Genomic DNA, 27,021 nt, shown 5'->3' with positions numbered 1-27,021 from the left:
CCCCAAAATTAAAAATCCAATATACAAGCCATTGACCAAATTGGTACTCTTGTGATTAAAAACAAAAGTTGTTTTATCCCTACTCATCTGCTTTCTGGAAGCCACTGACATATCAGCGTCTCAGGCCTGATCCTGCAACCTGACCCTTATGGGCATATGTGTGCATTGCACAAATCCGTTTGTAGAATCTAACCCCTAGTTCCTTGAGTAGAATGTAAATAAGATGTTTACTACAGTAAAACAGACTGAAAGCCTGTAGAAAGCAGGGACTTGAACCAAAAATATCAATTAACTTCTGTGAAAGAAGTTTGGTTGACAGATTTTTCTCTCTTATTTAGATTAAGCATTTCAAAATAAGTTCAAAAGATGTAATTATTATAAACAGAAAAACAACTTTCCAATCTGCTAATCAACGTGTAGTTATACTTACTAAGTTTGTTTAGCTCCTGACGGAGAGTCTGACATTCCTGTGTCTCATTTACAAGTCTCTCTTGACTTTGAGCCAGACGCTTTTCCACTTCAAAATACTGTTGTTCTGCAGAACAACACATTATATTAACACTATTTCATAATCAGCTTTTATTAGAGAACCATATCTAGCAGAAAATGCAACTAGAAACAATGCTCTTTCAGTAGACCCTGAAGAAAAAACATTTTTTTAAGCCAAGTGCTATATTGCTACCTACTTTTAAGCACTGTTTAAATAATTTTGTTACTATGTTCAGTTCTGTTTTACATTTCTCCAAGTGCATTGCCCTAAAGCAGTGGTCTCCAAGCTTCTTACGCACAAGATCACTTTTTGAATTTAAGATCAACACAGGATCTACCCCGACCACTCCCCGAGGCCCTGACCCTTCCCCAAGGCCCTGCCCAACTCACTCTATTCCCCCCTCCCTCTGTTACTTGCTCTATCCCACCCTCACTCACTTTCACCGGGCTAGGGCAGAGGGTAAATGTGCAGGCTCTGGGCTGGGGCCAAGGGATTGGGAGTGTGGGAAGGGGCTCCGGGCCGAGCCTGGGGCAAGGTGTTGGGATGCAAGAGTGAGGGGTGCAAGCTCTGGAAGGGAGTTTGGGTGCAGGGGTCATATGGTCACACTGCACCTGATCTGATAGAATCCACTGGACATTTAATGAGTTTTACTTTTTATTAGTGTCATTTGTGGTTTATAGATCAAAAATCTTTCAGGGATTGTCACAAATCAGTGTAACATTCTCAACTGTGGGGTGTGCATTGGCTGAGCCTGGGGCAGGGAGTTGGGGTGCAGGAGTGAGGGGTGCAAGCTCTGGGAGAGAGTTTGGTGCAGGAGGGGGCTCTGGGCTGGTGCAGGGGATTGGGGTGCAGGAAGGGGTAAGGGCTGCAAGCTCTGGGAGGGAGTTTGGGTGCAGGAGGGTGCTCCAGGCTGGGGCAAAAAACAACTACAAAAACAAAACACAGCAGTGAGTCTCAGAGCCTGGGTCTACAGACTCAGGCTTGTACTACAGCATTAAAAATAGCCATGTATACGTTGCCACTAGAGCTTAGGCTCTGAAACCCACTCCCTCCCTAGGGCTCAGACCCCAAATGGGAATATCTGCATGGCTATTTTTAGTGCCATAGGCCTGCAGACCCACTGCAGCCGGTGCTTTTTTGCAGTGTAGACTAAACAAACCTCTGATGCTCTTCCTCAAGCATCTGGCTAACTCGGGAAGCAGGTAAAGAATCTCACTCAGTAGGACGTGCATCCCCCTTGACTTTACATTATTTTTAAGAGTTTTAATGTAATAATTCGTAACTTCACACTAAGAACAGAGAGCCTGTGGCACCTTTAAGACTAACAGATGTATTGGAGCATAAGCTTTTGTGGGTGAATGCCCACTTCGTTGGATGCTTATGCTCCAATACATCTGTTAGTCTTAAAGGTGCCACAGGACTCTCTGTTGCTTTTTACAGATCCAGACTAACACAGCTACCCCTCTGATACTTGACACTAAGAACTTTCTCCTATTGTGGTATACAAACACTGCGACCCAGAACTTAAGTGGAAAACAAGAGTGTAAAAATTCAAGGAATCCGCCTCACAGAACAAATGCATAATATTCAGCCACTGCAGTTATACAGATGTAAAAGCCGTGGGGGATATTTTATACGCCCATGTCAGCAACATGAGACCTCCACACAGCATTGCCTCTGGCACTGTCCTTTTGCTTCTTGGCTCGGGCTCAGTGATGACGATTAGCCAATACCCACTGTAGCCCACCTCCTGCCAAACAGGCACAAGTCGAGACTCGGTCCCTCCGGTACTCAGTGGTGGTGAACCTCGGTGCGGGGCAGCATCATGCGCCCAGCGCCGCGGGAAGCACCGCCGGTCCTCGCCCCGGCCCGTGACACCTCTGAGGGCCCCGGCCCACCCGCCTGGCAGCAGACTCAGGTCCGGACCCTGCAGTAGGAGCAGCCCAGCAGGGACAGCACCGTACAAATATCACCCCTCTCTCCCATGCCCTCCCCAGCCCCTCCACTGTCCCTTCCCCCCGCCTCATGCCCCGCTACTCACCGCTGTCCACCTTAAAGCGCTCGTGCCTGGCTCGGAGCCCATCGATCTCGCTCTGCTGATCGGCCAGGAAGCGCTCCAGCTTCCCCTGCACCGGCTTGGGCAGCTTGGCCAGCTCGGCCCGCTCCAGGAGCTGTTGCAGCACCGCCGCCATCTTGGGAGGGAGCCTCTCCAACCTCTCTCTGCCGCCTTCCGCCCCCGCGGGGAAGGGAAACAGCGCGGCGCCCTCACCTCCCGACTCGCACAGAGCATGCGCATTAGCCGCCCTCCAGCGGGCGCCATGGGAAACGTAGTGTTCAACCTCCACCGGAAGCCGAACTCCTGTGCGAAAGCTTCCGGAGGTAGCGTTCTGTCCGCCATGTTGAGTGAGGCACTGCGTCCCAGCCTGTCTGATTAGACCGAGTGAACTCACAAAGAGGAGTCTTTGTTGGTTAGCAGTGCAGCGTTCGTCTTCTCGCAGAGACTGGATCGGCAAGGAAGAGGTGCTGCTACGTCCGCCACACAGAACATGGCGGACCCTGATGGGCAGTAACACCCGGCGCCCATGCTCCCGCGATTAGGTTTGTCTTCTGTTGGGCCCAATGATTCGTCTACGTCATCAACCTACGCTTTGAGAGAGAGTTCACTCGTTGAGACGGGAGGAGAGGCGCAGCCTGGTGATGTGGACATGTGGGACACATCTGTGCTGGGTGTGGAGGGACCTGTGAGAGAAGCTGGTGCCACTGCCCAGTAAGCAGGTGAGGCTGCTGTGGCCGTGGGTAGAGGAGGAGGAGGAGGAGGAGGGGGGAGGCTGGCCGGCCTTGCCGAGGGTGCCCGGCCCTTGGAGATCGGAATCTGACCTGGCTGGGGGAGAGGAAAATGTGTCTGAAGGGCGGTGGGTGTCTGACCTAGCTGAGGGAGGCCGAATTGCGGGAGGGAATGGTGGGAAATGTCTCCCCTCTGTGGCACTAGCTGGCGGCTCTCGCTGTGGCTCAGGCAAGAGAGGTGGATCCCGTTGTAACCCCGTATCTGCTTGCACCTTGTACTCAAAGTCTTTGGGGGCTGGAACGTCGCCCCTCAGCTCTGTCCTGTAGAGCTGAACTTTTTAGTTAGTGCCTTTGGAAGGAGCGAGTCAAATTGATTGAGGTACGTTAGCATGGCGGGAGGGGGAAAGAGAGAGCGAGAGAATCCCCTGATTTCTTCCCATATGTCCAGATCCTACATTTTGCGTTCAGGGATTTTTTTTTTTAAAAAGAATCTGCAAATGGAAAGTGTAAAACGGGCCTTTTGACAGACTTCACAGTGACTTAAAAAACAAGTCATGTCTGAAAAAGGGAAATAAGAAAGTTTGCAAAATACAAATATTGTAGAATGTAACTGAGCAGGACTGTTCTTTCATTTTTCTAGGCAGCAGGTGTTTGCTGCTATTTTGATTATAGGTTAGCGATAGTGGTCTGACTATGTGAGAATTGTGAATGTGTGAGTGAACAAATGGAAGTGAACTACTCCTAAAACATTAAGAGTTGAAGGTTGTTTCATAGATCACTTGTAAATTATTTTTTCCTAGATTTTAATTTGATATTTGATTTGATATGTCAATTTCACATATGTTACCATGTTTAAAATACCTCTTTTTCATACAAGTATGTTAAGAATAAAAGAGTAGACTTTCCTCTGCCATAGAGAGACTTTTAGAACTTCAGTGAAGCTATTACAGGTATAAAGCTCATTGTAACTTTGTTAATGGTCACTGTCATACTAACACATTCAGGGTGTTTTTCCGACACTTTTTATTTCTGTACACTTACCATGCTATGCCTTATGTCCTCGGATTAAGTACCTGAAAAGGTAGAATAATATATTCTCTTTTTATAGATGGAAATTAGACTAAGCTCGCAGTAATGGGCAGAAGCTATTTTGTGGAAGAAGCTCTTGGACAGTATCTTTCAGACTTCAGCACCAAGCCAAAGGCTTGTGTCACTGGCCTTTTGATAGGGCAGGTAAGTGTTTAAATCTATATGAAAGTGAATAGGCTTCTGTATTGTGGATGTGTAACTCAGATTAACATTATGTTCATATAGGGTTTATAATCTATATTCAAAGGTAACACTTCTTTATGTAGCTGCTAGGGTAAAGATCCTGTGTTAGTGACTTGAGCAACTTTGCATCCCACATCAATATCAAGCTACAGACTTGATCCTGCTCTCATTGACTTTAATGGTGTAGGATCAAACTCATAACCGTAATGTTGAACTTGTATGAGACAGGAAGGGGATATTTTGACAAAGGACAAAACCATACTCTTATAAAAGTTGCCATAGTACCCGCTGAGCACTTAGATACTTGGTTTTTGAAATCTTGTCTGAAAGATACAGTAAATGGCATGGAACTACATTTATGCACTTCCAAAAAGATGCACCCCTCACACCAAATGGGAAGTGCCCAGGTAAGCGCTCCACACCCAAACCTCCTGCCCCAACTCTGAGCCCCCTCCTTCATTCTAGCTCCTGGCCAGACCCTACAGCCCAACCCCCAGCCCTGTGCTCAGTGCACTCTCACCCTCAGCTCAGTGCAGAGAGAGAGAAAGAGACTGGGCTAAAACCAGGGAGAAGGTAGGTACCCACTCTATGTGGGCAGGGCCGGGACCCCAGACTGGCAGCGGGCTGAGCGGGGCCAGCAGCCAGGACCCTGGCTGGCAGGAGCCGGCAGACGGAACCCCAGAACGGCAGCGGGCTGAGCGGCAGCGGGCTGAGACGCTCAGTCCATTGCCGGTCTGGGGTCCCGGCCGCTGGTCCCATTCAGTCTGCTGCCGGTCTGCGATTCTGGCTGCCGGCCCCTTGCCAGCCGGGGTCCCGGCCACAGGCCCTGCTCAGCCCGCTACCGGCCTAGGTGGATGGAACCCCAGGCCGGCAGCGGGCTGAGCGGGCCGGCGGCGTAAGATCAGCATTTTAATTTAATTTTAAATGAAGCTTCTTAAACATTTTGAAAACCTTGTTTACTTTACATACAACAATAGTTTAGTTATATAATATATAGACTTATAGAGAGAGACCTTCTAAAAAACGTTAAAATGTATTACTGGCACACGAATCCTTAAATTAAAGTGAATAAATGAAGACTCGGCACACCACTTCTGAAAGGTTGCCGACCCCTGGTCTAGCACAATGGGGCGTTTGTCTCTGACTGTATCCTCTAGCTCAGTGGTTTTCAAACCTTTTTTCTGGTGACCCAGTTGAAGAAAACTGTTGATGCCCATGACCCAACAGAACTGGGATGAGGGGTTTGGTCTGTGGGAGGGGCTCAGGACTGAGGCAGAGGGTTGGGGTCGGGGGTGAGGGCTGCGGGGTAGGGCCGGGAATGAGGGGTTCAGGGTGTAGGAGGCTTGTGCAGAGGGTTGGGGCACGGGAGGGAGTCAGGGCTCTGGGCTGGGGGGCAGGCTTTCACCTGGGGATGAGGGGTTTGGTGTAGTAGGGGGCTCCAGGTTTGGGGGGGGTTGAGGGTTGGGGTGCAGGCAGAGGTCAGGGCTCTGGGCTGGGGCCAGGGATGAGGGGTTTCGGGTGCAGGAAGGAGCTCTGGGTTTGGGGGGGCTCAGGGCTGGGGCAGGGGGTTGGGGCATGGGCTTACCTCGGGCGGCTCCTGGTCAGCGGTGCAGCGGGGGTGCTAAGGGAGGCTTCCTGCCTGTCCTGGCACTGCAGACTGCATTGCACCCCAGAAGCGGCCAACAGCAGGTCTGGCTCCTAGGCGGAGGCGCTGTGCTCAGGACGGGGACAGCGCACGGAGCCCCGTAGCCTCCCCGCCTAGGAGCCGGACCTGCTACTGGCTGCTTCCGGGGCGCAGCGCGGTGTCAGAACAGGTAGGGACTAGCCTGCCTTATCCAGGCAGCACCGCCAATGGGACCTTTAACGGCCAGGTCGGTGGTGCTGAGCAGAGCCACAGCGACCCAGTGCCTTACGTTCCACAACCCAGTACTGGGTCACGACCCGTAGGTTGAAAAACACTGCTCTAGCTGCCATTGCAATACAATTATTAGCTGCTGCTATTTGAGTTATATGCTGTAGATTATTTCTTCTTTCTGGATCTCGGGGCAGTGGTGGTGTTCATTGTCTTCATGGAATAAATCAGAATCCTCTTGGGAAAAAAATTGCAGCCCTCAAAGTTGTGTTCTTTGCTAGCTTCTGGTTGTTCTAATGTCCTAATGCTTTACAATCTTTACACTAGTGCTTTTAAGGACCCAGCATGTCTGCTCACCTTTAGGAAAAGTGTTCCAATCTGTATCCATTTCTGTTCCACTTGAAGTTCATATACTGCAGAGGATTCAGCAATAAAGCTGCTAACTATCGAAGATATTATATATAAATCTTCATTACAGACTTATGTGAAGGATAGACTGCATCAAATTTGCAGGTCATTGTGTGTATTATGCTGGGAGAGGCAGCAACTGCCATTGTTAAATTTGAATAATCAGGTATAATCTGGGGGTATGTCTACATGGCGAAATTAGGTCGGTTTTTATAGAAGTCGATCTTTAGAAAGCGATTTTATACAGTCGATCGTGTATGTCCCCACTAAGTGCAGTAGGTTGGCGGAGTGCATCCTCAATACCGTTGCTAGCATCGATTCATGGAGTAGCTATCCCACAGTCCCGCTGCCCATTGGCATTCTAGGTTAAGCTCCCAGTGCCTGATGGGGCAAAAACATTGTTGCGGGTGGTTTCGGGTACATGTCGTCAGTCTCCCCTCCCTTCCTTTCTCCCTCTTTGAAAGCAACGGCAAACAATCATTTCGTGCTTTTTTCCCCTGGGTTACCTGTGCAGACGCCATAGCACGGCAAGCATGGAGCCCGCTCAGCTCAGCTCTGCTGTTGTGAGCATTGTAAACACCTCGCGCATTATCCTGCAGTATGTGCAGACCGTGGCTAGGAGCCACTAGCACAAGGACGATTGTGAGGAGGACATGGACACAGATGTTTCTGAAAGCACGAGATGTGGCAGTTGGGATATCATGGCAGCAGTGGGGCAGGTTGATACAGTGGAATACTGATTCTGGACCTGGCAAACAAGCACAGACTGGTGGGACTGCATAGTGTTGCAGGTATGGAATGATTCCCAGTGGCTGCAAAACTTTTGCATGCGTAAGGCCACTTCCATGGAACTGTGTGAGTTGCTTTCCCCTGCCCTGAAGCGCAGGAATACCAAGATGAGAGCTGCCCTGACAGTTGAGAAGCGAGTGGCGATAGCCCTGTAGTAGCTTGCAACGCCTGACTGCTACCGATCAGTCGGGAATCAATTTGGAGTGGGCAAATCTACCGTGGGGGCTGCTGTGATCCAAGTAGCCGAGGCAATCAGTAACCTCCTGCTAACAAGGGTAGTGACTCTGGGAAATGTGCAGGTCATAGTGGATGGCTTTGCTGCAATGGGTTTCCCTAACTGTGGTGGGGCGATAGATGGAATGCATATCCCTATCTTGGCACCGGACCACCTTGCCAAACAGTACATAAACCACAAGGGATACTTCTCAATGGTGCTGTAAGCACTGGTGGATCACGAGTGACTTTTCACCGACATCCACGTGGGATGGTCGGGAAAGGTGCATGACGCTCGCATCTTTAGGAACTCCGGGCTGTTCGAAAAGCTGCAAGAAGGGACTTTCTTCCCAGACCAGAAAATTACCACTGGGGATGTTGAAATGCCAATAGTTATCCTTGGGGACGCAGCCTACCCCTTGCTCCCTGGCTTATGAAGCCATACACAGGCACCCTGGACAGTAGTAAGGAGCAGTTCAACTACAGGCTGAGCAAGTTCAGAATGGTGGTAGAATGTGCCTTTGGACGTTTAAAAGTTCGCTGGCGCTGTTTTCTGACTAGGTTAGACCTTAGCGCAACTAATATTCCCATTGTTATTGCTGCTTGCTGTGTGCTCCATAATATCTGTAAGAGTAAAGGGGAGACTTTTATGGCGGGGTGGAAGGTTGAGGCAAATCGCCTGGCGGCCAATTTTGAACAGCCAGACATCAGGGCGATTAGAAGAGCACAGCTAGGCGCGCTGCGCATCAGAGTGGCTTTGAAAAACAGTTTCATGACTGACCAGACTATGGTGTGACAGTTGTGTGTGTTTCTCCTTGATACAAAACCGCCCCCTTCGTTGAATGTACTTCCCTGTAAGCCAGTCCCCCTCCCCGCTTCGACCACAGCTGGAAAAGGAAATAAAATCCCTATTGTTTTGAATCGATTCATTCTTTCTTTCTTTCTTTCTTTCTTTATTTATTTATTTATTTATTTATTTTTTAAAAAAAGAGGAGGGAGATCACTGACAAGGTAGCCTGGGTGGGGGGGGGGGGGCGCGGGGGAGGGAAGGACAAGGCCACATTGCTTATTGTAGCCACGCTACAAATCAAAGCTGTTTGAATAACAGCCTTCTGTTGCTTGGGCCATCCTTTGGAGCTGAGTGGCTGGGTGCCCGGAGCCTTCACCCCCCCCCCGCCCCAGTTCTTGAGCGTCTGGATGAGGAGGATATGGAACTTGGCGAGGAGGGCAGGCAGTTATACAATGGATGCAGCGGGGGTCTGTGCTCTGGTTGCCTTTCCTGCAGCTCCACCAGACACCTGATCATGTCCGTTTGCTTCCCCATTAGCCTCAGCATCTCCTCTTGCGTGTTCTGATCACGCTCACTGAGTGCTTTCCTGGCCTCTGCCACCGAATGCTTCCATGCATTAGGCTGTGCCCTATCAGTGCGGGAGGACTGCATGAGCTCTTAAAAACATGTCATCGCGAGTGTGTTTTTTCCGCCTTGTAATCTGCGATAATCTCAGGGACGGAGTTGATGCGGGGAGCATAGAAACATTTGCACTTGCAGGGGGGATAAAAAGGGAGAGTAAAATTTAAGAAGATACATTTGTGAGAACAAAAGAGAGACTCTTTCACAGTGAATCAAGCAATTCACATCAAACAGCACATGTGTTTTAGGTACAAGGTCGCATTTTGCCTTTTATATTGAGTGCCTGCCGGTATGGTGACACATCACACATGGCTGGGCAACAGAATTCTATTTCCAGGGAGCCATGGTAAGCCACCTCTCCCCCCCACTGCGTGGCTATTCTCCCGGATGATCTCTTGGTGTGGTAAAGTGTCCTACCGTGGAGGACAAAATAAGGCAGCCTTCCCCAGAAACCTTCTGCAAAGGCTTTCAGAGTACCTCCAGGAGAGCTTCATGAAGATGTACCCGGAGGATTCCCGCTCCATCCCCAGACACGTTAACAGACTTTTCCAGTAGCTGAACTGGCCGCGAATGCATCCCAATTCTTCAGGGCAAATCAAACATTAAACACAATTGCTTTTAACCCCTGGAGTGTAGTTACAAATGTGCACTCACCAGAGGTGCCTTCTCCACCTTCAGGGTCTGGGAACGATTCGCCCTGGGTGGTTATTGGCTCCAGAGTGATGAAAAGGTCCTGGCTGCTGGGGAGAACGAATTCTCCACTTGCCTGCTGGGCATTCTCCTCCTCCTCCTCATCCACAAAATCCTCCTCCGTGTTGTGTGAGACTCCCCCCTTGCAGGTGTCCACGGACAGTGGTGGGGTACTGGTAGGGTCCCCCCTTAGAATGGCATGCAGCTGATCATAGAAGCGGCATGTATGGGGCTGTGACCCGGAGCGACCGTTTGACTCCTTTGTCTTGTGGTAGGCTTGCCTGAGCTCCTTAACTTTCACACGGCACTGCTGGTGTAGCCTCTCTCCACTATGCCCTGTGTGATTTTGGCATATATATCAGCATTTCTTCTGCTGGTTCGGAGTTCTGCCTGCACAGATTCTTCTCCCCATACAGCAATCAGATCCAGTGTCTCCTGTTCGCTCCATGCTGGAGCTCGTTTGTGATTCTGGGACTGCATGGTCACCTGTGCTGCTGAGCTCGCCACGCTGACCAAACAGGAAATGAAATTCAAAATTTCCCAGGGCTTTTCCTGTGTACCTGGCTAGTGCATTGGAATTGAAAATGCTGTCCGGAGCGGTCACATTGGAGCACTCTGGGATTGCTCCTGTAGGCCAATACCATCGAATTGCACAGCGCTGCGTCTGCACTACCCCAAATTTGACCCAGGAAGGTCGATTTTTAGCACTACTCCCCTCGTCGGGAAGGAGTACAACAGTTGATTTTGAGAGCCCTTTAGGTCGGCGGAACGGGGTTGGTTGTGTAGCCGCATTGCTTATAAAATCGACCTAACGCGGCTAAATTCGACCTAACCTTGTAGTGTAGACCAGGCCTACGCCTCTGTTCTCACTTGCTCCGATCTCTCTGAAATTTACAATGCTTGATTTCTAGCCAAAGATAACCTTATTTTGTCTCTTGAAGTTTGTGGGGAAATGGTATAGTAGCTTTAGGATATGTCTATATCGGTATCATGGGCTTTGATTGCAACTCGTGTGGACATATCCGAGCTTTAGTCTAGCTAGCTCAGGTACCAGAGCAGTGAAACTGTGACAGCACAGGCTTTAGCGCAGGATAGCCACTCTAGTAATTACCTATACTGCCATGGCTTCACTGCTCTGGTACCTGAACTAGCTAGATTAAAGCTCTGGTATGTCCACACGAGTTGCAGTCGCACCCCATGATTGTAGTGTAGACGTACCCATAGAACGTAAGGAGAGTATCTGGGTGAGCAAGGGTATTCACTTCCCATTATACAAATTTTTTTGTGAACTGTGTTTTGAATAGCCTTGCAGGTAAATAGGTGAGATGTTGAAAGATGAGGAAACTAGAACTTTGAGACTTTTAAAATGATGCACCGAGCATAATAGTCTTTAATTACATGACATGTTGCTTCTCAAGTAATATTACTTATTTCTACAACTTTTTACTATCACCAGTTACTCTTTAGATTATTAAAAATGAAGAGTTTAAAAAAAAACACGTACCACTACTTACACTGTTGACTTTTTTTTTTTTTTAACTTCTCTAGGTTTGGAAAATGTTAATGAAAGTGAAACTTAATAGTCTATTTTCAATTTAGTAAATGTCACTTACAGGTTCTCCTGCACTAGCACAGTACTGCAGTGCTTGGGTTGCAAGCTCTGCAAGGGCGTGTTTTTGTTTGGGGAGGGGGGAACCCCCAAAACCAAAACGATTTCAACAAGAATTTAAAAAAAAAAAAAAAAAAAAAAACTCTATTAGACTTACGTTTTCTAAATAATGTTGTTTGGGGCTAAATTTTACCTCTTTGAGTATATTTAAGAGTTAAAGACAAGGGAGAAAAAATATTTCCATGTGAGATTTTAAACCCTCTTCCCCCCCCTCCCCCCCCCAAAACCTGGAGTATTATAGAGATGAACTACAGAGCAACTCCAAAGGTGCTTTATATTACACTGTGATTATCTTTAAAAATCAATACCAACCTCATAGTCTTTTGTGTTTTGTTTTTTTCCCCCCTAAAGTGTTCCCCACAAAGAGATTATGTGATTCTCGCTATTCGAACACCTCCAAGAGAAGAGCAAAATGAAAGCAACAAAAATTATCATCCAAAATTGGCTGACATTGATGAAGAATGGGTAACAGGACATGCTAGTCAGGTAAACCACTTTCAGAAGATGTATAGTTAGTGTAAGAAATAAGTTTGAAATTCTTCTTAACTTCAAATCCTAATTTTATGCATAAAAGAGTCTTCTCAAGAGTCCTTTGATGGCACTGATTTTGTTAATTGATCAAAACTTACACAACTACAACCAATATTAAAAGTAGTATATTTACGTCTTTTCTGCAAAGCAGGTGGCACTGTAGTTTTGGGCACAAAACTTGCATGAAATATATGATGATAAAATGGAAGAATAGAGTATTTTTAAATTAAGAGAATGTGAAGGTGAGAAATAGCCTTGCTAATTTTAGTCTTGCAGTTTATTCTACATCTGGGTTCTGATACCTTAAAAAAAATCCATAGTAAACCAAGTGATATAGTTTATAGAACTTTATAATCATAATAGTAATTAATAATTTGCTTTTCTGTTTATTTTGTAAGTTGTCTAGAATGCTCCCAGGAGGACTGCTAGTTCTTGGTGTATTTATTGTTGCAGCTCCAGAGCTGGCAAAAGACATCCAAAATGCTTTGCGCAAGGTAAGTGCATAGATAAAGTCCACAGGAAGGAGCTGGATTTTTTTTTAATTTGTGCAGCAGAGTAATTTTCTATCACTGTGGTCTTAGCTATATTTATTAATTGGGTTCACTGAAACAGAAATCAAAAATATCCCAGATAAATGGTTTGCAGTAAAAGGTTGCCTGAATTTTTCAACATGGGCAAAACAATATATATTTCTACAACATTATTCTTGGAAACATCTGTAACCATTTTGACTAAAATTTTCCAAAAAAAAAAGAAAAAAAAAAAAAAAATCGGCCTGAGGCAGATACCTGGCATATAAAATTTCAGTCCCAGTGATTAAAGTTTGACAAAGCGCAACTGAAAAGAAGCTCTTATAATGGGAAGTGTGGGGCAGCTTTTATATTTGGCAGTGCTACCAGTCACACCAGTAACCTATATATCAGTGGAAGCATTATGATTGTTACTCAATATTGGGACAGATACTTCTGTAGATAACTTACCCAAGATGTGGCAAAGGACAACATTTAAGTGATTCTTTCATCTCTATTATTGTTATATAACTTTATTTGATGTATTGTCTTTTTCATACCAACTGTCTTCCAAATTGTCTGACAGAGTTAAATGGTTGAAGTGGGAACAGGAAATGTGGAGGCAAATGAGACTTTAAGTTTTCAGGTGTGGTCTGAAGAGACAGTTGATGAGATGGAGAGATATGAGAAAGCTGTTGCAAATATCAGAAGCTGCAGGGAAGGCAGTCAGATTGTATTGAGAAACTGAGAGAAGAGGAAGGTGAAGAAAGAAACCAGGTCTATGAGCGGGGCATGAGCAAGTCTATGAAGAGTTTTTTAAAACGTGCAAAATGAATTAAGTCAGTAGATTGTTTTGTTTTGAAGATTTGTATGATAGTGGTTGTGCTGCTTTGTACTGTTGTTATACCAATAGAATAAAAACCAGCAGGATCTTATTAAGAGGGATAAGGCAAAGATGCCACATTTATTGTAAATATACTGATAAAGCAAAAGATAAAAGTAAACAACGTTGTTTGACTACTTATTTCTTATACACACACACACATATATATATATAGAGAGAGAGAGAGAGAGAGAGGGAGAGAGAGACATTCATTCACACAATCATTCATTCAAGTTCTGTATAGGTGTTCTAGTTACCAGCCTAGAAGTTGCACGTGCCAAGTTACTGGCCAGGTATCTTGGTCATGAGGATGGAGCCGAGTCTGTGTCAGGTGCACCTGTTGCTCCTGGAGGTTGGCAGCAGAACCAGAGACTCAGTCATCAGTCTTTAGAGTCCATTCTTAAAGGAATTAATTCCTATGTTAGTCTATGGGAACTGTTTCATCCTGCTGTTGCTGACTCAATCAGCAGATGGCACATTCCTGTCCAAAGTGGCACATTCCTGGTGGCTCCACACTGTCCAAAGTTTGTGTTTCTCATCCTTCCAGGTGATGGGGTGGATCCCAGTTTACCCTCAGGGGGTTGTCTGGTGGTCCTACTTGACACATTCTTCGGCCCATGGATACTCCCTTTCTAGGCTGGCACCTCCCTAACCATCCCTGTATATCAAGCATTCATCAGCATACATTCCATATCTTAACCATATTTTAATTTACTGTCTCCACCACTTTCAGGGTGTGTGCTAATTCATTTGAGACTCCCGGCCCTTTAATCACAGAGGGTGGGGGTCTGTCCTAGGAGCCCTTGAATGAAGTGAAAATCACTTAATGGCTTATAGTGTTTGTTTACATTGTATCAATTACTTGAAGAACAAAGTCAATTAACTTGTTTGTAAGTTTTACATAGTAATAAAGTATCTTTCATAGGATAGATACAATCAATGGTTTCTACAGACAGTAGCTTACAAGTTTTAACAGAAGACCCAAGAGATTTTTGTACTTGGTGAAACTGTTGGATTTTAAAGTGTGGGGGACAAATTATGAGGGGGTCACTGTCACTTGGGGGAATCACTGTTAGTACCTTCTTTTATATCCCTACACTGTCGCATGTACAGAAAGCTGCTGTTCAATGTAAAGTCTGCATTTTAGATATTTTCATTAACATCATCTCCAGCTCTTGAGTCTTTCATATGTGATGTTTCAGACATTTAACGGCTGCACCAACCTAACTAAAACCACATATTTTTAGTTCCTGTACCATCTGAAAATGGGATGATCTGAGACTAGCCAACCTTCAGACTGTCTGATTTCATGTTAGATTATAATTAAAAGCCATAAAGTCCTTGGAAAATGGATGCTGGCCTCGGAGTGGCAGTTCCCTAGGGTTTGCACAAATCTTTCCATCAGTTTCAGTTTGTATATTTGCAGCCTGTACATTTGCAAATATTCAAGTTTTGGTTCTATTACAAAGTGTTATACAGCTGAGAAACTGACCTATAGTGAAAATGACATGCTATTTTGCTTAAAAATTGAAATACAGGGCTGTTTTCAGTAATTATAACTACTTGCTTAAATTTTTGTTTGTGCTATGAAGAAAAATCCTGTAACATTTTTTTCTTCTTCAGCTAGTTTTTTCAGTAGAAAAGTCTATAATTAAAAAGAGGCTCTGGAATTTTACTGAGGAGGAGGTCTCTGACAGAGTGGCTCTTCACGTTTGTTCTGCTACAAAGAAGTATCCTTCTATAGCAAAAATATAATGTAGTCTTTTGATACAGTGTATTGAAATATAATATAGGGCAGGATCTAACTAATCTGTCTGGTCTAATTGTATACTTATTGCCACCCAAAAACTTTATTATCTTTGTGTCAAGGGTTGCTAGGATGGATATTCCATTAACACAAATCATAAAAAGCAAGGCATCTGCTCTGCACTCAACTTATCCGTTCCCCTGCTCCTGGCCTTCCACCATTCACAGCCCACATTTCCACCCTCACTCTACTCAACTGATGTGCAGCCATAACTTTTGAGCATGTTTACTGGTTATATGGTCATGTGTTTTGATTGATTTTAGGGTTGGTGTGGCCTCGGTAAATTACATTATATTAATTTTTGTATGATGCATGTAAATAGGTGGGTATGGTGTCCGATTGCAAATAGTAAATGCAGGATGTTTTTCTGTTACGTTTTATATGAAAGGGTAATCTCTATTTGGTAGTAATTTTCATGTAGAAGTTACACTAGTGCACACAGATTTCCATTCTGTTACATTTATTGTCGGAGTTGAAGGCTATACACTGGTTGTTCAGAATGAGGATAAAGATATAGGGGTTTCTATTGGTGGAAGGAAGTTGAGGAAAAAGAGGGTGGTCAGCAGGGAGGGGCCTGGATGGGGAAGCACAAGGGAGTAGAGATCTCTTTTAATGAACCGCTTATGGCTCATCAGAAAGGAGAGCCTCTTCCCAGCAACATCTTCAGGTTTTCCCTTGCACTCTCTATGCATATTGCTACTTCTCACCATGCCCCGCTACTTCACTCCCACGTTCAGTTTGTAAAAGTAATGTTCTTGTTTTAAATATCAAAGGCACCCAAAATAACATCTGATGTCTTTCTATGTGGCACTGTAACTTGCAATTGTAATAATCAGTCTTTAAACTATTTTTTATTATGGTGGGGAAGTAACAGGCATGGTTGGAAGAATGTTGTGGGTCAGTGAAATAGCTGTGCAGGTGAGGATCATGGGGAAGAACTGAGGCTCAACCGATGTATAGGGGGCGAAGTGTTGCTCTGGAGGAGGCCAGGAGAGAAAGCACAATTGTAGAGAAGTATGGGAGACATCAGGGCTTGCAGGTAGATAGCTACCAATGGTGATATGTATTTTCATGTGAATAGCTATCAGTGTTGATACATATTTGAAAGGCAGTTACATCATTCCTGTAGTACTTGTAGTTTACAAGTGAAACTTTTTTTTTTTATTCCCATCAATATGAGAACATTCTCTACAATATTAAAAACTTGGCTCTGAAAAATAAGAAGATAGTAAACGTAGATGATAAATTACAAGTTAATTTAAAATATTTGTTTTTTATTTGTTCCTTTTAAGCATATTTCATTGAATTTTTTCCTTAATTAGTAAAGGATACTTTGTCGAACCTATGATATGCAAGATCCAAAGGTAAGATTGACTACTGTATTCAAGACTTATAAAGTTCAGAAGAAATGGATTTTATTTCAGATTTGTAACATTGTATTAAGCCATATATTTGTTACATTTTAAAAATAAAACCCTGCTTTTCCTCCCAGAGTTCAGCTAAGCCAGCAGACTGGAAGTACCAAAGTGGCCTGTCTGCCTACTGGCTGTCTTTGGAATGCACAATTAATGTTAATATCCACATCCCACTTTCTGCTACATCAGTCAACTATGAACTAGAGAAAAATACAAGGGTAACTAAACAATAACAATACAGTATTTTTTACTCCTTTAATATTGTACATACTATTGTACTGCTTAGAAATGAATAATGTGTTATGAAAATATGGAGTAGATAGGGGAATAGAATTAATGATTTGTTACTGGCAGTTAAATCTATACGGTAATAAGTTCCTTATGCACAACTCACTTGCTGCATTAAGCATAAAAAAGCATAAGGAGATAAATCTTTTAAGATTTTTATTTTCCTGTGTCTGTTTAATTTAAATTATTCAGAAACATTATTTGGAGTGTGTAAAGAAGATAGCAGCTTTCCTTTTTCTCTTCATTCGATGCAGGATCTGGTTTTGATAGGATTTGAAAATGGGGTGCTCTCATTGCCCATTCACTATTAATAGGCCCCACCCCTATCTTATGGAAAAATAAAATCCAGGTGTCATGTCCTCAGTATAGGTGGTTATGCAAATTAGCTTTATTTTTAGGCCAATAAAGATTAAAATTAATATTTCTATTTACTTTAGGAAATGTAGATTAAGAGGTGTCTTGTGAGTAGTATGTTGTCCATCAGTATGATACAGATGTATGAGAGGTCTGAAATTGGTTAGGATTTGTTAATGTCTTTCTTTGGCTAATGATTTAAATATGCATTACAGTAGTTTTGGAGTGTTGGTGGGATTTGTGGCAATATTCAAACAAAAGTGTAGTTTATTTTTAGAGATGCTTTCTTCCCAAAATATATACTTACAATCTTTCTGTGGTTTTGGTTTTTAAAGAACGGATTAACCCGGTGGGCAAAACAGATAGAGGAAGGTGTTTTTCTGATCAACGGGCAAGCTAAAGACGATGACACAGAGCTATTGGAAGGGCAGGTGTGTGCTGTATAGCATGGAATTAATATCCAGGTGTCACTCAAAATGTCTGGTATGGTAATATTAGTGGCTGAAAGGTCTTCTGTAGAATATTTTACTTCTAACTGGCATGTGCCATGTACTTAATATAAAGGATTGCTTTTCTCTTATATAAAAATGGCCATACTGGGTCAGACGAAAGGTCCTTCTAGCCCAGTATCCTGTCTTCCAACAGTGGCCAATGCCAGGTGCTTCAGAGGGAATGAACAGAACAAGTAATCATCATGTGATCCATCCCCTGTCGCCCATTCCTGGCTTCTGGCAAACAGAGGCTAGGGACACCATCCCTGCCCATCCTGGCTAATAGCCATTGATGGACCTATCCTCCATCAACTTATCTAGTTCTTTTTTTGAACCCTGTTATTGTCTTGGCCTTCACAACATCCTCTGGCAAAGAGTTCCACGGGTTGACTGTTTATTGTGTGAAGAGATACTTGCTTTTGTTTGTTTTAAACCTGCTGCCTATTCCCCACCCGTCCTTGAAGTAAAAAAGAGATGATTCTAGCAGTAGTGAAAAGAAGGATAAGTTAGGGAGGACTGGTGTATAAGAACTCTGCCCATATGCTGAAGATTAGATTGACTTTTATGGGTGACTTCAACAGCTTTATTGCTGTTGCAGTTTTTGGAGCTAAAGAGCGAGCCACTCAAGAAGATTCTCATGAGATCATCTAAAACTGTGCAGTTGTTTTGGTACTAAAACCACTACTAATAATTTTTTCCCAAAGATTCCTAACATTTAGTTAACTGTGTCCTTAAGGTTGTTTCGATATCTCAATTTTCTTTCTAAAATCTACAAACTGGTACTACAGTGCTACGGGCCAGTGGAGCACCTAGATATGGTAGACACAGATAAATGCTCTATATATTTCATATACCATTTTTTCCTTTCTTTTATCTCAGAAAAAGTCTTCAAGAGGAAATATTCAACACAGTATTCAACCCTTTGATGTGAAGGTTCTGACGCAATTGGTAAGCGTTGTGTGTGGAAAATGCCGGTAAGGTTAAGTGCAGTATTTCATAAAGCTGTATTCTCAGATGCCTAATCTAAAAAAGGGACATGAAATAAAAATTGAAAATGATGTGGTTTTTTTTTTTTTTTTTTTTTAAATAACTACTCCCCACTATAGGGAGTAATTCTTGTTCAAATTAACATAATCCTGGTACTTAGGGACTTATCCAAGTTATTGACTTCAGTGGGAGTATCAGGTCCTGATAGAACACCTAACATCTGAGGATCATGTAGTATAGTTGGAGGGGAGGGAAACTGAGGCTTAGAGATGTCAAATTCTGTAAACTGCTCATCTTGGACAGAATCCTGCACCTACAAGGCTCCATTTACTTCAGTGGGGCTTTGTGTGGCTGTATGGGATAACATGCACGAAAAAGGTTTATAGATCTTAAGGCCAGAAGGGACCGTTGTGCTCATCTAGTCTGACCTTCTATATAACACAGACCATATCATTTTTATCAAGTGGTTTCTGATTCAAGCCCATACCTTCTGGTTGAGCTAGAGCATATATCTTTTAGAACACTGGCTCTCAACCTTTTCAGTCTATTGTACCCCTTTCAGGAGTCTGATTTGTCTTGTGTACACCCAAGTTTCACCTCACTTAAAAACTACTTGCTTACAAAATCAGACCTAAAAATGGAAAAGTGTTGCAGCGCACTATTACTGACAAATTGCTTTCTTTATTTTTGCCATATAATTACAATATTTACGTTCCTATTGATTTATTTTATATTTACATATCAGTGTATTGTATAGAGCAGTATAAACAAGTCATTATATGAAATTTTAGTTTATACTGACTTTGCTAGTGCTTTTTATGTAGCCTGTTGTAAAACTAGGCAAATATCTAGATGAGTTGATGTACTCCCAGAAGACCTCTGAGTACCCTCAGGGGTACACATACCTCTGGTTGAGGACCACTGTTTTAGAAGACAGTCATCCAGTCTGATTGTAAAGACTCAGGTGATGAAGAATCCATTACGTTCCTAGTTAAGTTGATTAAGTGGTTAATTTACTCTCCCTTCCAAAAAAAAAAAAAAAAAAAAAGCCAAAAAGCGCCTTATTTCAAATAGCTTTTGTGATAAGGGCCCAAGTGGCCTGTTGAAGGTTACACACAATTCATGACATCTTTAAATTTAATCAAAATAGTAATAATGCAAGTTATTTTTCTTGTGAGACATGCCCATTTATGCTCTATGCAAAGGGCAGATGTTTACAGTCAAGCTATCCATCTCCAACAATATTGTTTATACTGGAATCACTAATTGTTCTGTGAACGTCTTTGGGGTAGTCAAGGGAGAGCATCGGACTGAAGGGATTTCCATAATGGTCTCCCTCTTGCCACAGAAACATTATAGTTTGCCCTAAAATAGGTTAAGGACTCCATGGATATTAGCTTTGATATGACCAGATAAAATATCTCTTCCTAATTAATTCTAGGACTGGTGGATGACTCTGCTTTAAGAAAAATACTCAAACACCACAACGTAGATATTCTAGATTATACTTACTAATACAGTAAGTAGACAAACTTTCCGTCACTTAAAAAAAGGCTTCAAAAAGTAGTGTACAAGGGAGGCTACTGGAAAGATACTGTATTAATATTAGCAACAAGCTGTTTGAAAATAAAATTAATTCTATAGCCCTAGTATGTGCAAAATGCTTACATTATTTTTTTAGTTGAAACAGTAGTGATCAAACTTCAAAAACAAGCAGAGGGAGCTATTTTCACAACCTTGCTAGCATTACCATTGATGTCTATTTGCATGCTGATGAGAAGTAAACATAAAATACATTAATTGCAAGAAAGTATAAGTTCCTGGAAAAGCAAATTTTAAAGAGTTTACCAACTGGAAAAGGACAAAACTGTTAAGACAGATCTTCATATTTAAGTTACTTGCTAAAAGGTATAAACTGTGAGGGGGAAATAACACATTTTACCAAGTACTTAACATTTTAAGTGCTGTTAATTGAAATATGTTGTGGCTTCATGACTGACCATATTGCAGATGCATAGCTAACATTATAATTGAAATGCGTTTATCTTTCAGTCCCAGAGTTCAGGTCATAGATCTACAGCAACAGTGCAAGTCTGCAGTGGTTTCATAAATCTTAAAGGTGCTGTGAAATGCAGAGCTTACATCCATAATAACAAGCCAAAAGTTAAAGATGCTATTCAGGTATTGAATGTAGTGATCACTCTCCTTCATTGCTTTTCCCAAATATTTTATTGGAACCATAAAATTATTGTTCTACCTTTGCCTTTGGTAGGATAATAGAGGTCCAAACTGGGCTCCAAAAATTCTGAACTCCAGACAGCTAGAGTGATAGTTTGGAATTTTTGGAAGTCCTTTTTATTGTGCAAGAAAATAAATTTTTCAAAAGTTTAATTTTATTTATAAGCAGTTCATTTTAGGTCTCTTCTAGTGGTTTTTTTTTTGTCCTCCTAAGAAATCCTAACTTACTCTTAGTCTAGTGGTGGTAATGCTTGGTGTAAAGTTTTCTTAAAATTAAAGGAATGACTTTTGTATGTTACGTATTTTTGTACTTGCTAGAGGAAAAATGTAGGCAGATTAGATATTCCAGCTTCTCTCTTAAAATGTACTTGAAGGAGTAGTACTTCTAAATCAAAGTGATCTTTTCTGTTGTCCTGCTGCACTTCTAATATTGTCCAAAAAAGTACTGAACATGACAGTCAGTATTTTTCCATGTTGCAACCTTCTGCGTGGTAACAGACCACATGTTTTGAAATCATACATATAATCTCCTACTTCTGTTCGTAGTTGCTATATGCCGATGGGAGAAAGCTGTCCCATTGACATAATTAAACCTCCCCCAACGAGGGGCAGTAGCTATGTCGGTGGGAGAGTGTCTCCCGCTGCCATAGTGCTGTCCACACTGGCGCTTCTGTTGGTGTAACTTATGTCGCTCAGAGGGGTGTTTTTTCATACCCCTGAGTGACATAAGTTATACCGACAAAAGGTGCTAGTGTAGACATAGCCAAACTAAAGACAAAGGATAAAATTCAAGCCCCATTGGACACTGCACCCACAAAGTGTGTAAGAGTTTTGCTATAATCTTGTCCCCATTAATGTTCATAATTAAAATACATTAAAATCAATAACACAACACAGAGAATATTGTGACTTGATGAAGCAGGTTTTATAAATTTAACATTACTAACTTTTGACTAGAAACACCTTTTTAAAATCAAACTAGCATTCCAAATAACTAAAAAGCACCATAAACAGATAACTTCTATTTCGTTTAACAAAAGGAAACCCCCTAACCACATAAAACAGTTTTATTTAACATACCAGTTATAGTAACGGGCTATATTGTACTCTAATTGGTTTAGATGGAGTGAGTGGTTTTAATGCAGGAGGAGCGTATGTGAGAGCAGTATTTGTCTCGATAGCCTAATTATTCTATCACCGCTTTCTGTGTGGAGTGCCAAGCACTTCAGACATTAATGAATTAAGGCTATGTCTACACTACGAAATTAGGTTGATTTTATAGAAGTCAATTTTTAGGAATCGATTTTATACAGTCGATTGTGTATGTCCCCACTAAGCGCAATAAGTCGGCGGAGTGCATCCTCACTACCGTGGCTAGCATTGACTCACGGAGCGGTGCACTGTGGGAAGCTATCCCATAGTTCCCGCAGTCTCTGCTGCCCATTGGAATTATGGGTAAGCTCCCAATGCCTGATGAGGCAAAAACATTGTCGCGGGTGGTTTTGGGTACATGTCGTCACTCTCTCCTTCCTCCCTCCCTCTGTGAAAGCAACTGCAGACAATCATTTTGCGCCTTTTTTCCTGGGTTACCTGTGCAGACGCCATTGCACGGTAAGCATGGAGCCCGCTCAGCTCACCGCTGCTGTTGCAAGCATTGTAAACACTTTGCTCATTATGCTGCAGTATGTGCAGAACCTGGCTAAGAGACGGTAGCACAAGGACGATTGTGATGAGGACGTGGTAACAGACGTTCCTGAAAGCACGGCTGTGGCAAATGGGACATCATGGCAGAAGTGGGGCTGGTTGATACAGTGCAATGCCGATTCTGGGCCCGGCAAACAAGCACAGACTGGTGGGACCACATAGTGTTGCAGGTATGGGATGATTCCCAGTGGCTGCGAAACTTGCGCATGCGTAAGACCACTTTCCTGGAACTCTGAGTTGCTTTCCCCCACCCTGAAGCGCAGGAATACCAAGATGAGAGCTGCCATGACTGTTGAGAAGCGAGTGGCGATAGTCCTGTGGAAGCTTGCAATGCCTAACTGCTACCGGTCAGTCGGGAATCAATTTGGAGTGGGCAAATCTACTGTGGGGGCTGCTGTGATTCAAGTAGCCAATGCAATCACTGACGTTCTGCTATCAAGGGTAGTGACTCTGGGAAATGTGCAGGTCATAGTGGATGGCTTTGCTGCAATGGGGTTCCCTAACTGTGGTGGAGCGATAGATGGAATGCATATTCCTATCTTGGCACCGGACCACCTTGCCAAACAGTACGTAAACCACAAGGGGTTCTTCTCAATGGTGCTGCAAGCACTGGTGGATCACAAGGGATGTTTCATCCACATCCACATGGGATGGTCGGGAAAGGTGCATGACGCTCGTATCTTTAGGAACTCCGGGCTGTTCGAAAAGCTGCAAGAAGGGACTTTCTTCCCAGACCAGAAAATTACCACTGGGGATGTTGAAATGCCAATAGTTATCCTTGGGGACCCAGCCTACCCCTTGCTCCCATGGCTTATGAAGCCATACACAGGCACCCTGGACAGTAGTAAGGAGCAGTTCAACTACAGGCTGAGCAAGTTCAGAATGGTGGTAGAATGTGCCTTTGGACGTTTAAAAGTTCGCTGGCACTGTTTTCTGACTAGGTTAGACCTCAGCGCAACTAATATTCCCATTGTTATTGCTGCTTGCTGTGTGCTCCATAATATCTGTAAGAGTAAAGGGGAGATGTTTATGGCAGAGTGGGAGGTTGAGGCAAATCACCTGGCTGCCAACTTTGAACAGCCAGACACCAGGGCAATTAGAAGAGCACAAGTTGCCACACTGCGCATCAGAGAGGCTTTGAAAACCAGTTTCATGACTGACCAGGCTATGGTGTGACAGTTGTGTGTGTTTCTCCTTGATGCAAACCCGCCCCCTTTGTTGATTAAGTCCCTGTAAGCCAACCACCCTCCCCCCTTCGATCACAGCTGGCAAAGGAAATAAAGTCACTATTGTTTTGAAACCATGCATTCTTTCTTTATTAATTAAAAAAAAAAAAAAAGGGAGATAACTGATAAGGTATCCAGGGTGGAATGGGGGAGGAGGGAAGGACAAGGCCACATTGCTTATTGTAGCCACACTACAAATCAAAACTGTTTGAATGACAGCCTTCTGTTGCTTGGGCCATCCTCTGGGGTGCAGTGGCTGGGTGCCCGGAGCCTCCCTCCCCGCGTTCTTAGGCGTCTGGGTGAGGAGGATATCGAACTTGGGGAGGAGGGCAGGCGGTGGTACAGTGGATGCAGCGGCGGTCTGTGCTCTTGTTGGCTTTCCTGCAGCTCCACCAGATGCCTGAGCATGTCCGTTTGCTCCCACATTAGCCTCAGAATTGCATCCTGCCTCTGCTCATCGCGCTCACTTAATGCTTTCCTGGACTCTGCCACTGAATGCCTCCATGCATTCAGCTGTATCCTATCAATGCGGGAGGACTGCATGAGCTCGGAAAACATGTCCTCGCAAGTGCGTTTTTTTCGCCTTCTAATCTGCGATAAACTCAGGGATGGAGATGATACGGGGAGCATAGAAACATTTGCACCTGCAGGGGAGATAAAAAGGGAGAGTAAAATTTAAGATGAGAACATTTCTGAGAACAGAAGGGAGACTCTTTCACAGTGAATCAAGCAATTCACAGCAGACCGCACATGTGCTTTAGGTAGAAGGTCGCATTTTGCCTTTTATATTGAGTGCCTGCCGGTATGGTGATACATCACACATGGCTGGGCAACAGAATTCGGTTTCCAGGCAGCCATGGTAAGCCAAAGGGTACGCTGGGTTGGCTTCTTCCGCCTTCATAACATGTGGGAATGGTTTCAAACTGCAGCGCCCTCCTTTCCCATAGCAAGCAATGCCGGTTGGGTTTGCCATTTAAAAGGAGGGGCTGTGGTTTTCGGGTGCATGTGCAGCACATGCTTCTTCCCACCCCTCCGCGTGGCTATTTGGGATGATCCCTTCATCCCTCCCCCCACCGTGTGGCTATTCTCAGGGATGATCCCTTTTAGCCAAGCGCAAACAGCCCAGCATGAACGGGGTCCTTTTACTGTTCCCTTACAAAAATTCCCCTATTTCAACCAGGTGACCATGAATGATATCACTTTCCTAAGGCTAACACAGAAAGATACAGACTGAACGTTGCTTGAATGCGACCAAAACCCAGGACCATTTGCTGCCATGCTTTGTGCTGCAATGATTCCAGGCTACTTGCTACTGGCCTGGTGTGGTAAAGTGTCCTACTGTGGAGGATGAAATAAGGCAGCCCTCCCCAGAAACCTTCTGCAAAGGTTTTCAGAGTACCTCCAGGAGAGCTTCATGGAGATGTCCCTGGAGGATTCCCGCTCCATCCCAGACACGTTAACAGACTTTTCCAGTAGCTGTACTGGTCGCAAATGCATCCCAAGTCTTCAGGGCAAATCAAACATTAAACACTGTTGCTTTTAAACCCTGTAGTGTAGTTACAAATGTGCACTCACCAGAGGGGTCTTCTCCGCCTTCAGGGTCAGGGATCCTGCCTTGGGGGATTTGGCTCCAGGGTGATGAAAAGGTCCTGGCTGCCGGGGAGAACGGATTCACCGCTTGCCTGCTGTATATTCTCCTCTTCCTCATCCACAAAATCCTCCTCCGTGTTGCGTGAGACTCCCCCCTGGCAGGTGTCCATGGACGGTGGGGTAGTGGTAGGGTCCCCCCCTAGAATGCAGTGCAACTGATCATAGAAGCGGCATGTATGGGGCTCTGACCCAGAGTGACCGTTTGCCTCCTTTGTTTTTTGGTAGGCTTGCCTGAGCTCCTTGACTTTCACACGGCACTGCTGTGTGTCCCTGTTGTAGCCTCTGTCCATCATGCCCTGTGCGATTTTGGCATATGTATTAGCATTTCTTCTTTTTGATCGGAGTTCTGCCTGCACAGATTCTTCTCCCCATACAGCAATCAGATCCGGTGTCTCCTGTTCGCTCCATGCTGGAGCTCGTTTGTGATTCTGGGGGGACTGCATGGTGACCTGTGCTGCTGAGGTCGCCACACTGACCAAACAGGAAATGAAATTCAAAAGTTCCTGGGACTTTTCCTGTGTAACTGGCTAGTGCATCGGAGTTGAAAGTGCTGTCCAGAGCGGTCACATTGGAGCACTCTGGGATCGCTCCCAGAGGACAATAATGTCCATTTGTTTCCGCACTACCACAGATTCGACCCAGCAAGGTCGATTTTAGCGCTACTCCCCTCGCTGCGGAGGAGTACAGAAGTCGATTTTAAGAGCCCTTTATGTCGATGTATGGGGTTGCTTGTGTAGACGCATTCATTATAAAATCGACCTAACCCTGTAGTGTAGACCAGGGCTAAGTTTCTCAAAATCATTGTGGGAATAGGCAAGTTTTAAAGAGAGCCTGTAACTTGGCTAAGAAGACACAGGAAATCTGTGGTAGAGCCAAGAATATAACCCAGTCTCCTGAGTTTGGTCATATGCTTTAATTTCAATATTTAAGCTTATTTAAAACAGATAATAACAAAGCCACACTTCTTGATGATTTGTTGTTATGGTAGGAAAACTGAAAGGGAAATTTTTTTTTTTTTTTTTTTTTTTTTTTTGGTCAGGCTTTTTTTTATTCCTGTTTTTTATATTTTGATTTTGTTAATACATATCACTGTTAAGTTGGCCTAAATGCATAGGACAAACTGAGACTTTTTTTTTTTATACACACAGTTTGTTTCTTGATAATCACAAATACCTTGCAAACTGGCTGGCGTGGTGTTTATTGTGTTTTTTGTTTTGTTTTGTCCTTGCAGGCTTTAAAGAGGGATATAATAAACACACTCTCTGATCGTTGTGCAATATTGTTTGAAGATCTGCTTATAAATGAGGCACCCGACAGAAAAAGTAAGAGCCTAGAGAAGAAAGCAAATTATCTTTTTCTA

At 43.9% G+C, this 27,021-nt stretch overlaps 2 protein-coding genes across 3 annotated transcripts in view; one reads left to right on the top strand and one right to left on the bottom strand.

Annotated features, from left to right (window-relative positions):
• TPR (translocated promoter region, nuclear basket protein) overlaps window positions 1–2,695 on the bottom strand; it is a 68,526-nt gene extending 65,831 nt beyond the window's left edge. The window contains exons 1-2 of the mRNA XM_065410182.1: window positions 2,532–2,695; window positions 431–535 (exon numbers count right to left, since the gene is read on the bottom strand). Of these exons, the coding sequence (XP_065266254.1) occupies window positions 431–535; window positions 2,532–2,682 (256 nt within the window). The 5' untranslated portion in view covers window positions 2,683–2,695. The remainder of the gene's footprint in view (window positions 1–430; window positions 536–2,531) is intronic.
• Window positions 2,696–3,146: 451 nt separating this feature from the next.
• Window positions 3,147–27,021, top strand: part of ODR4 (odr-4 GPCR localization factor homolog) — a 36,306-nt gene continuing 12,431 nt past the window's right edge. Inside the window, exons 1-11 of one of the 2 annotated variants that reach the window (XM_065409001.1) lie at window positions 3,147–3,265; window positions 4,383–4,507; window positions 11,930–12,064; window positions 12,508–12,603; window positions 15,125–15,231; window positions 16,636–16,672; window positions 16,801–16,941; window positions 17,701–17,796; window positions 18,736–18,804; window positions 20,896–21,024; window positions 26,893–26,983. In XM_065409001.1, coding sequence (XP_065265073.1) covers window positions 4,409–4,507; window positions 11,930–12,064; window positions 12,508–12,603; window positions 15,125–15,231; window positions 16,636–16,672; window positions 16,801–16,941; window positions 17,701–17,796; window positions 18,736–18,804; window positions 20,896–21,024; window positions 26,893–26,983 — 1,000 coding nt within the window. In that variant the 5' untranslated portion in view covers window positions 3,147–3,265; window positions 4,383–4,408. The remainder of the gene's footprint in view (window positions 3,266–4,382; window positions 4,508–11,929; window positions 12,065–12,507; window positions 12,604–15,124; window positions 15,232–16,635; window positions 16,673–16,800; window positions 16,942–17,700; window positions 17,797–18,735; window positions 18,805–20,895; window positions 21,025–26,892; window positions 26,984–27,021) is intronic. The other variant, XM_065409002.1, reaches the window with a different exon arrangement.

Source organism: Emys orbicularis, chromosome 8 (assembly GCF_028017835.1).
Source record: "Emys orbicularis isolate rEmyOrb1 chromosome 8, rEmyOrb1.hap1, whole genome shotgun sequence".
NCBI lineage: Eukaryota > Metazoa > Chordata > Testudines > Emydidae > Emys > Emys orbicularis.
Note: the sequence above shows the minus strand (reverse complement) of the source record. Positions and strands in the feature narration are given on the sequence as shown.